General features: G+C 41.9%; 1 protein-coding gene across 2 annotated transcripts in view; it reads right to left on the bottom strand.

The window, feature by feature from the left end:
- Nucleotides 1-279: 279 nt before the first annotated feature.
- Nucleotides 280-14,036, bottom strand: part of HDAC8 (histone deacetylase 8) — a 254,295-nt gene continuing 240,538 nt past the window's right edge. For both annotated transcript variants that reach the window (XM_052663085.1, XM_052663086.1), the window contains exon 11: nt 280-785. In XM_052663085.1, coding sequence (XP_052519045.1) covers nt 763-785 — 23 coding nt within the window. In that variant the 3' untranslated portion in view covers nt 280-762. The remainder of the gene's footprint in view (nt 786-14,036) is intronic.

Raw genomic sequence — 14,036 nt, 5'->3', positions numbered from 1 at the left:
CTGGTCAGGCCCCAGCACAGGTTAGAGCTTGGCTTTCTGTCCCCGGGACTTAGTGGAAGACACATTAGTTTCTCAGCAGGATCCAGCACTCAAGAGTCACCCTATCAGGCTGGGGCTGAGCAGAACAGGGAAGCAGCAGGGTTAGTCTTTATACTTCAGTGAGAGGAAATGTTCACAACTATGTGCTGTTAGTGGTACTTCACAATGAGGAAAATGGAAGAGAGGTAGGTTTGCAAAGATTTTATTAAAAAACAAAATAAATTTGTAATCCTGAAAACAACACAGGTGGATTTCTCCCCATCTGTGACCAGATCCCCCTCCCCCAAGGTTCCACCTGGATGATCCTGAGGCCCAAACCCTGACTCTCATCTCCCTACTGCCCCACCAACTGCCAACCAAATCCCCATGCTTTCCTCCAGCTTCTGATCTGCCTCCTTTAAGAAAATAAAAATACCCCCTCCCCAACTTGCCTAAAAATAATTTTCAAAGATTAGAAACAGCATCTGTGTGTTTTTTTAAAAATAAACACTTTAAATGTTGGAAATGTTTGTCTTCCCCTAGGTCTAGTTGAGGCCTCTGGGGTGCCTGCCTGCTTCATGCTAGGAGGCCAGCTGCCACTTGGTGCCCCTTGGAAATTTTCAGGAAGTAATTTCTTCCAAATTTCCCCTGCAGTCACAAATTCCACACACTGCTCGCATAAACACGCTGTCTTCATTATAGGCACTGCTCTTTGGCTCTGGAAATTTGATCTCTTTTTGTCAACTAGACCACATGCTTCAGATTCCCTGCAAATAGGAGAGAAAACAAAATTCAAAGTCAAGTAACATATGTGAACTATACCTCAATAAAGCTGTTAAAAAAGGCACTTTCATTTTGGGGCTTGTTCTCTTGCTGTCCTTGGGAACCCTGCCCCCCCAACATAGGAACAAGCTCAGGCTAGGCTGCTGGATGGTGAGAGACATCTGGTCCAGTTACCCCAGCAACCACCAGCCACCCACCAGGCATGTGAGTGAGGCCTTGGACAGCTGGCTGACTGCAGTGCTAGGTGAACTCAGCCAAAACCAGAAGAACCGCTCAGCTGAACCCAGCCCTATTGCCAACTCAAAATCATGAGCTAAACAAATGGCTGTTTTAAGCCACACATACACACATGCACAAATTTGGGTAATACTTTTCAGAGTCTATACTTCACTAATTGCATCAAATCTTTCCGCACCCCCAACATTTCTTCCCCCGCTTAGCAAGGTACAACCCTTTTAGCATTTTCTCTCACGAGCACCTGTGAAAGATGAATTGGGGATTTCCCCCTACTCTCAGGTCTAAGAATCTTTGAGGGAAAAGCAATCACTTGAAATCCTACAGCACTGGTCCCTCCACAGTCTTCTTCTTGACCTACTTCCCCAAGCCAAAATACTGGGCTCCAAACCCTACCGACCACTTCTACTCTAAAGCAGGAAGGATGTTCCATGAGGGCAAGGACCTAGCTGCCTTACTTTTGGTTGATATCCAGCAGAGTGCCTCGCACACAGTAGGTGCTCAATAAATGGATAAATGGAAGAAAGGAAGGAAAGAAAAATCAGCACCCACTTGCCTATCTAGTTTAATTTTTAATACAGTATTAAATATACACAATGGAATATTACTCAGCCATTAAAAATAATATATTTGAATAAGTTCTAATGAGGTGGATTAAACTGGAGCCTATTATACAGAGTGAAGTAAGCCAGAAAGAAAAACACCAATACAGTATACTAACGCATATATATGGAATTTAGAAAGATGGTAACGATAACCCTGTATGCGAGACAGCAAAAGAGACACAGATGTATAGAACAGTCTTTTGGACTCTGTGGGAGAGGGAGAGGGTGGGATGATTTGGGAGAATGGCATTGAAACATGTATAATATCATATATGAAATGAATTGCTAGTCTAGGTTCGATGCATGATACAGGATGCTTGGGGCTGGTGCACTGGGATGACCCAGAGGGATGGTACGGGGAGGGAGTTGGGAGGGGGATTCAGGATGGAGAACACGTGTATACCTGTGGCAGATTCATGTTGACGTATGGCAAAACCAATACAATATTGTAAAGTAATTAGCCTCCAATTAAATAAATTTATAATAAAAAAATAAAATTTCAATTAATAGAAACTTGGAAAAAAATAAACATACAGCAAAAGTGACTTTCTTTGCTATGTGCAGTTCTATGATTTTTAACACATGTCAAGAGTCTTAAGACAGATTGGTCCCATTACTCATCAAAATTTCTTCTGCTTTCTTTTTGCAGTCACATCCTCCCCTCCCCCTCTTACCACCTGGCAATACTGACCTATTCTCCATCACTGTAAGTGTTGTCTTTTTGAGAATGTTATATAAATGGAATCATCAGTATGTGACATTTTAAGACTGGATTCTTTCAAGCAGCATAATGCCTTTAATTTTCATGCAAATTTTTAGGTAAATGCAAATTTTTAGTGTATCAAGTTTATTCCTTTTTGGGGGGCAGTACTTAACTTTGTAATTTTGAAATTATTATAGATTTATAGGAAGTTGTAAAAAAAAAAAAAGTACCAAGAAGTAGCCTTCACCAAGTTTTTAAAAGTGGCAATATCTTACATAATTATTATTTAATATCCAAACCAGGAAATTGACACTGGTATAATTCACAGACCATATTTAAATTTTGCCAGTTTTATATGCACTTATTTGTATGTGTGTGTATATTCTATGAAATTTTTATCACATGTGTAAATTTGTATAACCCCCACCACAAAAGGGCTTCCCTCATAGCTCAGTTGGTAAAGAATCCACCTGCAATGCAGGAGACCCCAGTTTGATTCCTGGGTCAAGAAGATGCCCTGGAGAAGGGATAAGCTACCCACTCTAGTATTCTTGGGCTTCCCTTGTGGCTCAGCTGGTAAAGAATCTGCCTGCAATGCAGGAGACCTGGGTTTGATCCCTGGGTTGGGAAGATCCTCTGGAGAAGGGAAAGGCTACCCATTCCAGTATTCTGGCCTGGAGAATTACATGGACTGTGTCCATGGGGTTGCAGAGAGTAGGACACGACTGAATGACTTTCACTTTCATTTTCCACCACAAAAAGATACAGAACTATTCCATCACTACAAGATCTCCATCAGGCCACCTTGTTAACTCCCTTCCACCCCCTATCTTTAAGCCCTGACAACCATTAATCTGGTCTCTAGGTCTATAACTTTGTAATTTCAAGAATGTTATATAAATGAACTCATACAGTATATAACATTTTGAGATTTTTGTTCCTTTCACTCAGCACAACGCTCTTAAAGATCCATTAAGGCTGTTGTGTGCATTAAGTTAGTTCCTTTTTGTTTGCTGAGTAGTGTTCCATGGTATGTACCCCACCAACACTGTATGAAGGATCTAGTTTCTCAGCATTCTTGTTAACATTTAGTGGTGTCACTAGTTTTTATTTTGACCATTCTGATAGGTGTGTAGGGATCTCTCATTGTGGTCTCAATTTGCATTTTCCTAATGGCTAATAATGTTGAACATCATTTCATGCACTTATTTGCTGTCTGTATATCCTCCTCATGTCTTTTATTAATTGGATTTTTTTTTTACTGTTGAGTTTGGAGAGTTCTTTATATATTCTAGATATAAATCTGTTGTTGGATATATGATTCGCAAGCATTTTATCTCAGTATATAATTTGTTTTCACATTCCGGTCAAGCCATGTGGCTTGTGGGATCTTAGTTCTCTGACCAGGGATTAAACCCAGGCCCTTGGCAGAGAAAGTGTAGAGTCCTAAACCACTGGACTGCCAGGGAATTCTGATTTTTCATTTTTCTAACTTAGTTAATTTTTTGGATCATGGCTTGGGTGTTTTCAACCCTTAAGTTCATAATCTCTGGATAATCTGATTCTTCATCTTTTACTCTCCACATCTTATGAGTTGCCAGATCTAACCTCAAGATGTCTTCCAAATCTGTCCTCTCTTTTCTGTTGCCCTCTCTCCACCTTAGTCATAGTTCTTGTCACTCAGGTCACTGCGACAGCCTTTTAACTGGTGCTCCCACTTCTGGAGCTGTCCCCCACACAATTCTAGCTGTGATCACATGCCTCCTCTGCTCCATAATAACTTTAGCAGCTCCCGAGTACCTGTGAATGAAATCTAACACCTTAGCTTACATGTGGCCCATCCATACTTCCCCATCTCCATGTGAGCCTTTGCGTGTGTTGTTGACTCTGCTGAGGAGACCTACAGGGGGTCCTGGTGCTGAAGCGAGGGTGCTTCCATCTGTAAGAATAGCCAGAGCTGGATGAATGAGTGAGCGCACAGTTGAACAAAATCCCATGTCTGAGTGTCCCAATGACACATGTTCACAGAAAGGAAAGGTGGGTGCTGTGTTCTCTACTGCTCTGTCTCACTCTCTAGTTACATTTGGAGGCAATTAAGAAAAACAACAGAAATAGTTTCCACCAAAAGTTGATGATGAGCAATATTGAGTTTGGGTAACAATGAAAATGCAAGCTTAAATAATGCCCATTGTTTTCCCCTCACATCTAGCTTTTCCATCAGTGGGTGGCAGCCTGAGAAAATTCTAAAGGCCAGCATGGTCTGCAGCCTGGAGAGACACAGAGTACAGATCAGAGGGGCAAACTCAAATGTCTATAGAGGCCAAGAATATACTGGATGTCAGTAGAACAGACTGGGGTAAGACAAACGGATCCCTCTGGATCCTTTTCCTTTTCCCTACTTTGCAGAATGGCCTGAATGTAAGACATAATTTCCTCTTTTCTTAACTCTATTACAAAAGAAAACAGCACCAAAGTGGTGTCAGCAAGATGAGAAATGGAAACTCACACTTGGCCTAGAGCAGGAGATACAACAGGGAAAGGCGGAATTTGTGGCAAACAGGAAGGTACCTGCTTACAAAGGGGGCAGCTGCTACGTGGTTCCAGCCATTCACTAGTGAGCAGGAATGTGGGTCAGATCTTTCCACTTTCCAAGAGAAGTCAGACATTCACATCTTTATACAGAGTTTTCATAGTGTGAAATGTGGACAACTGCTTTAAATGTTTTAAGAATATCACGTGGCACATTAATCTGACAGGCTAAACAAAACAATTTTGGAGATAAGATGTGGCTCACAGGCTCCTAGTTTGTGATCTCTGGGATAGTTCTGACTTATACCCATGGCACCCCATTTCACTCTCAAGTATCTTGGTTTTGACAATACATTATATCCTCATCCTACCTCTGATGTACAAGAAGGAGTACTGAACTGGGGCTCAGGAGGCTTGGGTTCTATTGATTCATCGACTGACTAATTCATCTGTTCATTCATTTATTCAATCAACATTTATTGAGTATCTATTCTTTGCCAGTACTAGGTGCTTGTGAGCACTCTACTCTTTCTCATTGTTGCTGCTAATTAATAGACTTTATTTTTGGAGCAGTTTTAGGTTTACAGAAAAACTGAGCAGAAAGTGTAGCGATATCTTATATTCCCTGTTCCTCATCTCCCCCCAGGAGGCAATTTCCCCTAGTATTAACATCTTGCATTAGTATGCACATTTTTTATAGCTGATGAATGAATATTGATACATTATTATTTAGTCCATAGTTTACATTAGGGCTCACTCTTGGTGTTGTACAGGCCTATGAGTTTTGAAAAGTGTATAATATTATGTATCCATCATTACAGTATCACACAGAATAGTTTCACTGCTCTAAAATTCTTATGCTCCACCTATTCACCCCTCCTTCCTTTCCTTAATCCCATCACAGCCACTGATATTTTTACTGTCTTTATAGTTTTGTCTTTTCAAGAATGTCATATGGCTAAAATCATGCAGTATGTAGCCTTTTGAGAATGGCTTCCTTTACTTAGCGATACACATTTAACGTTATTCTACATTTTGTCACTTAATAGCTCATTTCTTTTTAGTGCTGAAAAATATTCCATTGTCTGAATGTACCATAGTTTATCCATTCACCTACTGAAGGACATCTTTGTTGCTTCCAAGCTTTGGCAATTATGAATAAAGCTGCTACAAACACTCATGTGCAGGTTTTTGTGTGGACATGAGTTTTCATCTTATTTGAATAAATAGCAAGGAGCAGGACTGTATGTTAAAACTATGTTTTAGTTTTGTAAGAAACTGCCAAACTGTCTTCCAAAATGGCTGTACTATTTTGCATTCCCACCAGCAATGAATGAGTTCCTGTTGCTCTACATCCTTGTGAGCATTTGGTGGTGTCATTGTTTTGGTTTTAGCTATTCTATTAGGTATGTAGTAGAACTCACTGTTTTAATTTGTAATTCCTTAGTGACATGATAGTGAGCATACCTTAATGTACTTAACTGCCACCTGTGTAGCTTCTTTGGTAAGGTGTGTATTAAGACCTTTGGCCCATTTTTGGATTGGGTTGTTTTCTTATTGTTGAGTTTTAAGAATTCGTTGTATGTTTTGGCTAATTGTCCTTATTGGATATGTGTTTTGCAAGAATTTCTCCCAGTCTGTGGCTTGTCTTTTTATTCTCATAATTTTTAGTCTTTTTAATGTAGAGCAGTGCTGTCCAATAGAACTTTCTGGGATGATGGAAATGTTCTATATCTATGCTGCCCAATATGAGAGCCATTAATTACCTGTGGCTATTGAGCACTTGAAATATGGCCAGTACAAGTGAGGAACTGAATTTTAAATTTAATTTTAATAACAAATTCAAATGGCCACATGTGGCCAGTGGTGACCATATTGGACAGTACAGATATAGAACAGTTCCCTTTGCTTTTTTCTTCATGACATTGACTGGGGTCGTTCTTATTTGCTGTTTCATTTATAACCTCCCTTTCAATCCATTAGGAAGTCCTGTCAATTCTACCTCCAAAATATTTTCTAAATCCACCCATTTCCCTCCAACCTTCACTGTGATAACTTTACTCCAAGCCACTGTCACCCCTTGCATGGACAACTCTAATAGCCTCAACATTGGTCTTCTTGCTTCCATCCTTGCCACCTACAACCCTTCCTCTATATAGCAGCATGATTATTTTGTTAAAACTTAGGTCAGATCACATTACTTGTATGCTTAAAGCCCTCTAAGGCTTCCAATCACACCTAGAATAAAATTCAAACTTAGCCACCAAGCTCTGCAGGGTCTGGCCTGTCCCGGTCTCTTTTCTGCCTCTGCCCTCTTTGCACTCTCTGTTCTGGCCACATGGGACTTCTTTGTGTTATTGGAACACACTAGTCATTTTTCCCTCTTAGGGCTCCCCCTTCTTTGCACATGTTATTCCTTCCACCTAGCATGCTCTGTTCCTGGATATTCTCATTCCTGACTCTTCTTATCACTCAGGTCTCAATCCAAAAATCACCTCTGAGGGGCCTGATGACTACCTAGTCTAAGTTGTCACCCCCAGTCACTCATTTTCTGCCACATGATTCTATTTTCTTCACTGCACTTCGCACACCAAACACATCTTGTGAGGGCTGGAATGTGTTAATCTTGTTCATCACTATTGTTAGCCACTTTGACAGTGCACAGGAATCAATCAACTAGTATTCACTGAAAGATACAGTTCTTGCAATTAAGGAGCTCTCAGTCTAGCAAGGAAAGCATATATGGAGACAAACACATCATAGTCCATAGCAATAAGGCCATATAATACCAGTCTGTACAGAGTGCTGAGGGCATTTGAAGAGAGGGCGTGGAAGGCTTCATGGAGGAGGTGTCATCTTAAAGGGCAAATGGAGAGAGAATGTACCAGGCAGCAGGAACAGAGCATGATGTATAAAAGCACCTGCAAAGCTTTTGTGGCCAGAGCACAGAATGAGGGTCAGGGACAGGTTTGTTTGTGTGGGTGTGTATGTGTGTGCACGTGCAATGAGGCTGGAGAGATTGTTCGAGGTCAGATCATCAAGGGTCTGGAAGGCCATAGTCTTATCCTAGAGGCCACGTGGAGACTCCAAACAAGTTTAAGATGGGGAGGAGTCTCATCTAGTGTGATCTAGGGCTAGAGTAACTTCCCTAGTAGCTGCCTCATCACATCAGGCTTGAGGGTCTCACTCTTTACCTGGGAACAATGGCAGAACAAAGGATTTCTAGGAAGCCTTAGGTATGTGCTGAAATGGATGGGTGATTTTAGTTTTTAGCTCTTAATTGTTAACTATATTGTTTGTCTTAGAATGTAGATCCCTCTTGTCATCAGAAAGCCTTTCAATGACAATTAGTATAACCGCCAGTTACCACTTGTCTGCCTCTGACCTGAAATAAACCTGAGGCTGTGAATTAATCCCACCAGGCTTCTGGCATCTCTAGGATATCAGCACTTAAAGGATAGTACCCTGATGTTTTGGGTGCTCTGGTTTTAACTTGCAAGGGACTACTGCAGTCTCAAACTGAATTGAAGCGATTTCTAAAATAGCCTATGATTCATTTTTTCTCCCCCCCGTGCCTAAATCTGCTGGCTCCATGTGGAGGGATAGGCACCAGTAACTGGAGAGGTGACATCACAGGAGTGGGCTGCATGCCTGCCAGCCAGGCTGCTTGTAGAGCTCGGCCTCAAGCAGTCTATCTGCTGGGACGGGCGATGCCTCCCAGCCACTTTGGAGTCATAGCTCTAGGTTCTTTGGTCCATGAGCTTTCTCCACATTTCTTTTTCAGACAAAAACTCTGGGCTGGGAAATCCAGGATAATGGGAATAGCAGCAGCAGGAAGAATAATACAGCCTTACATCTGTATAATGATTTAGAGCTGTGAAAGCCATTTGCTCCATTTTGCTCTTCCCAAACAGCAGTGGGAAATGGAAGCTGGGGTTTTAGGCCTGAACTGGGGTTGCACAAAAGAACAAAATGCTAACATTCCCTGTTCTCCACAAGGTACACCATGATTGGGCCTTGGATGCCACCAGAAAGAGAGATTCCTTTCAGCTTCTCGGTGCTTCTTCGAAGAGTAATTCTCCAGGACAAACTGCCTGGCAGGCACAGTCTATGAACCACGCTATCCTGATGGAGCCAGCAAGTAGTGCCAGTCCCAGCACTGTCAACTCTTTCTGTGCACCCTGGCTTACAGTCCCCATGGTCCCAAAGACTTTTACTGGAGCCAAAGTCATGGCCTGTGACTGTGGAGGGCTGAAGGTAGGGTGTGTCTTGAACATCTGGAAATGCCAACGGCTGCCAGGGTAGCTCAAGAGCCCATGAAAAGAAAAAACACCAACATATCAGTCATCGTTGTGGATCCTGCAGTGAAGAGCCACTGAGCCTTCCTGTGAACAGCTGAGGAGTAGGGTGAAGGGCGTCTTTCCTTGGAGAAGCCATAAAAATAGTTTTGCAGTGGTCTCGTGTTGGCTTTGTGATCTTCAAGCACCTGGTCTTGGCATAGCTTGGTGTCTCCAGTGCCCCACTGCCATCACTAGCATAAGAAGCCTCCCTGCCTGACTCCCCTCTCCTGCTCCTCCATGCATCATGGCTACCAGGCTGGACACCAAAGGGGTGGCATACTCTTGCTTGGACTTCTTGGTTTTATATTAAATTTCAGTGTCACTTGTGTGTGTGCATGTGTGCTTGTCTGTGTGTGTGGTGGTGGTGGTGGGGCCTGGCGGGGAGTGGGGTGGACATGACAAACCCACAGATGCTTAACAGTATTGTGAGAGCAGAAGTTGCTGTGGCTGCTGTAGCTGCCATCACCGTCAGCACCAGCACTATGTGAATTCAGAAAGACCCACTGAAAGACCGCACGTGCTGGTTGGTGCCATGAAAATGTCATCTTGGTAAACCAAGATGCTATACTCAGGCAATTCTGTCTGTTGGAAACCTTGGCGGGGTATAAAAGTGATCCTTTGGAAATTTGAATCTGTAAACCCATATGTGGAAAGTGACAGGCAAGAGGAGAACATCCTTGCCTCCAAAGCAGAGAGGCCTCCCATAACTTGTTTTCCAGCTCAAGGGAGATATGTGCGCCTATGAAAATAGATTAAGGATCACTGCCTTGGCCTGTTTTAGAGATGTGAATAAAAATCTTGGCTGGGGACTGCCTCCTTTCTGGTTGACTGATTTTTCAATTGATTTGTATTTATTAGCTAATGAAATTAAAGTTGTAAAAATGATAACAGAAACACAATAAATCTCTCCCACAACTGGCTGTTTCTATGTCACTATGGTGCATTCCTCACTTTGATTACTTCAAAGTCTATTATTTTGTTCTCAATTATTCTGTTTTTCTGGCACTGGAGAAAATCAATTTGTTTTATTTTCTCTTATTCATGCACTCAATTATACTCTTCGGGCACATTTAATCACTTTGATGTTTTCATTTTATGGCCCATCTCTAGGCACTTCAGCTGCATTGCTGCCAACGGGCAAGCAGGACTAATTTGCATGTCACAATAGACGTGAAATTCTAACTCAATTTAGAAATCTTTATGAAATCTCCCTCCAAAATATGCTTGGAGCTGCAAAGAGGCAGAAGGATGTGAGTAAACCAGAAGCCTATAAAGATGCTTCCCTTTCTCAAACACTGAGAGCTCTTTGATGGCCTGACTGTAGATTCTGGATGTCGCTATCCAGGTACAGCAGAGCAGTTCACAGGATGGGATGTCTGCAGAGCTTCCCCTGGAACTTTGTGGTGAGAATCTTGCAAAGGCTGTCCTCAGCAGCAAGGCCAGGGAGATTGGGCCTGCTTACTCTGGCATAAACTGCCCCTCAGCACTGCTGGATTTGGCGGCTGTGCTAAAGACAGCACCTGAATCTCAGTTGGTTAAAGGGCCTCCGGGTAGATAGAGAGAATTGTCAACAGTTAGGCATTCCAGAACCCTGAGTGGTTTAACCTTATTTTCTCTGATAAGCTCCAACTCCCCTTTTGCCCCTTGATTATTTCAGAGCTAAAGGCTGGAGGGGACTAAAGTGATATAACTGCTTTAGGCATGAACTTTGAACAAACAGAAAAAAAGCTTAATTAAACAACTTATAGGTCTCCAACTATTTTTCAAAAGTTTTTGGTTTGTTGTATGCAAAGCCCAGCTGCTCCACCCAGCAGAAGGAAAATTTCACATTTCTTCTTCTAAACGTTGGTATGATCTTCATTTTCTCATGTGGAGTCCCAGCTCCCTTGCTTCTTTACTGTGTAAACTTGTGCAAGCTAATCAACCTCCCTAAGTTCTATTTTATGTTAAACAAGGCTAATAACATTATCTACTTCAGAGCTAGGTTTGTTTCCTAAACTTCAGAACTGTCAAGAATTTTGCCCTGTTCACATATCACTTATGTCAAAACCTCTCTTTTCTTTTACACTCTTAAAACACTTAAATTCATCCAAAGCAAGGTGTCTGTGAAATCAAAGTGTTTGATGTGGTAGTTATAATTTTTTGAATACACATTAAAACATATTTACATGAAATAAACCAAATTCATTCCTGTTTCAGAATCTTTGCTCTTGCTCTCCTGTTCATCCAGAATGTTCTTCATCCCAATTTTTGAAAAGTTCCTCCCTTTACTGCATTTAGATCTATTCCCAAATGTCACCTCCTCAGGAAGGCCTTTACTGACCATCCTACCTAAAAAAGTACCCTTTCTGAATTTACCAGTAACCAATTACCAAATATTTATTTATTTGCTTACTGTCTTTCTTCTCCATTAGAAAGAAGTAAGCTTCATGATGGGCAAGGCCTTCACCTGTCCTTTTTACATCTCTATCACGTAAAATAATGCCTAGCATATATTAATACCAATTACATATTTGTTGAATGAAAGAAACATGAAAGTAAAATGTCAGCCGAGTGGTAACCAGTCTCTCTTTCCACCCAATGAGGGTGGTGTCAGAGAAGGCAGAGTGGAAAACCAGGACTTTTATCCAAGCTCGATGGCAAGGAGGCCCACCTAGTGGAGGTCACATGAAGAGTAGTAACAAGGTGCCACTGCCATTCTTGGGCAGGGTGGTACCCTGAGGTGGAGTAGGGGGAGCCAGAATTTCCAGTCCTGCCCAGGAGTAATGAAGACCCCTCCTCCCCCAGGCTGTCAATGAGAACTGAGTGGGAAACCTAGATTTTTACCCCCATCCGGAGGTAATGGGGTGGAGCCTCCCTTCCTTGCCACCATGGTATCAGAGGAAGCCTGCTAAAACTGAAGATTTAAATAAGATGCAGGGTTTGGAGATAAGAAAGGCTTCCTAAATGATCAATGCACATAGAGGAAAATAGAGATCTCTTCAAGAAAATTAGAGATACCAAGGGAACATTTCATGCAAAGATGGGCACAATAAAGAACAGAAATGGTATGGACCTAACAGAAGCAGAAGATATTCAAAAGAGGTGGCAAGAATACACAGAACTATACAAAAAGATCTTCATGACCCAGATAACCATGATGATGTGATCACTCACCTAGAGCCAGACATCCTGGAATGTGAAGTCAAGTGGGCCTTAGGAAGCATCACTGCAAAAAAAGCTAGTGGAGGTGATGGAATTCCAGCTGAGATATTTCAAATCCTAAAAGATGATGCTGTTAAAGTGCTGCAATCAATATGTCAGCAAATTTGGAAAACTCAGCAGTGGCCACAGGACTGGAAAAGGTCAGGTTTTATTCCAATCCCAAAGAAAGGCAATGCCAAAGAATGTTCAAACTACCACACAATTGCACTCATCTCACATGCTAGCAAAGTAATGCTCAAAATTCTCCAAGTCAGGCTTCAGCAGTACATGAATCGAGAAATTCCAGATGTTCAAGCTGGTTTTAGAAAAGGCAGAGGAGCCAGAGATCAAACTGCCAACATCTGTTGGATCACTGAAAAAGCAAGAGAGTCCCAGAAAAACATCTACTTCTGCTCCATTGATTATGCCAAAGACTTTGACTGTGTGGATCACAACAAACTGGAAAACTCTTCAAAAGATAGGAATATCAGACCATCTGACCTGCCTCCTAAGAAATCTGTATGCAGGTCAAGAAGCAACAGTTAGAGTCAAACATGGAACAACGGGCTGCTTCCTAATTGGGAAAGGAGTGTATCAAGGCTGTATATTGTCACCCTGTTTATTTAACTTATATGAAGAGTACATCATGCGAAATGCTGGCCTGGATGAAGCACAGGCTGGAATCAAGATTGCTGGGAGAAATATCAATAACCTCAGATATGACACCATCCTTATGGCAGGAAGTGAAGAGGAACTAAAGAGCCTATTGATGAACTTGCAAGAGGGGATTGAAAAAGGTGGCTTAAAACTCAGCATTCAAAAAACTAAGATCATGGCATCTGGTCTCAATACTTCATGGCAAACAGATGGGGAAACAATGGAAACAGTGACAGACTTTATTTTTTGGGGCTCCAAAATCACTGCAGATGGTGACTGCAGCCGTGAAATTAAGACTCTTGCTCCTTGGAAAAAAAGCTATGACCAACCTAGACAGCATATTAAAAAGCAGAGATATTACATTGCTGACAAAGGTCTGTATAGTCAAAGCTATGGTATTTCCAGTAGTCAAGTATGGATGTGAGAGTTGGACTATAAAGAAAGCTGAGCACCAAAGAATTGGTGCTTTTGAACTGTAGTGTTGGAGAAGACTCTTGAGAGTCCCTTGGACTGCAAGGAGATCAAACCAGTTAATCCTAAAGGAAATCAGTCCTGAATATTCATTGGAAGGACTGATGCTGAAGCTGAAGCTCCAGTATTTTGGCCACCTGATGTGAAGAACTGACTCATTGGAAAAGACCCTGATGCTGGAAAAGATTGAAGGCAGGAGGAGAAGGGGACAACAGAGGATGAGATGGTTGGATGGCATCACCAATTCAATGGACACGAGTTTGAGTAAGCTCTGGTAGTTGGTGATGGACAGGGAGGCCTGGTGTGCTGCAGTCCATGGTGTCGCAAATAGTTGGACACAACTGAGCGACTAAATTGAGGATTTATACAAATATCTGAAATGTTCAGGATATAATAGAAAATCACTCATACCAACAACAGAAAACTCTCAACTTGAATGAGAAAAAGGCAATCGAGAGACCAACATAGAATGACAGTGATGTTGGGAATATCCAATAAGCAGTTTAAAGCAGC

This window comes from Budorcas taxicolor, chromosome X (assembly GCF_023091745.1).
Source record: "Budorcas taxicolor isolate Tak-1 chromosome X, Takin1.1, whole genome shotgun sequence".
Taxonomy (NCBI): Eukaryota; Metazoa; Chordata; class Mammalia; order Artiodactyla; family Bovidae; genus Budorcas; species Budorcas taxicolor.
Note: the sequence above shows the minus strand (reverse complement) of the source record. Positions and strands in the feature narration are given on the sequence as shown.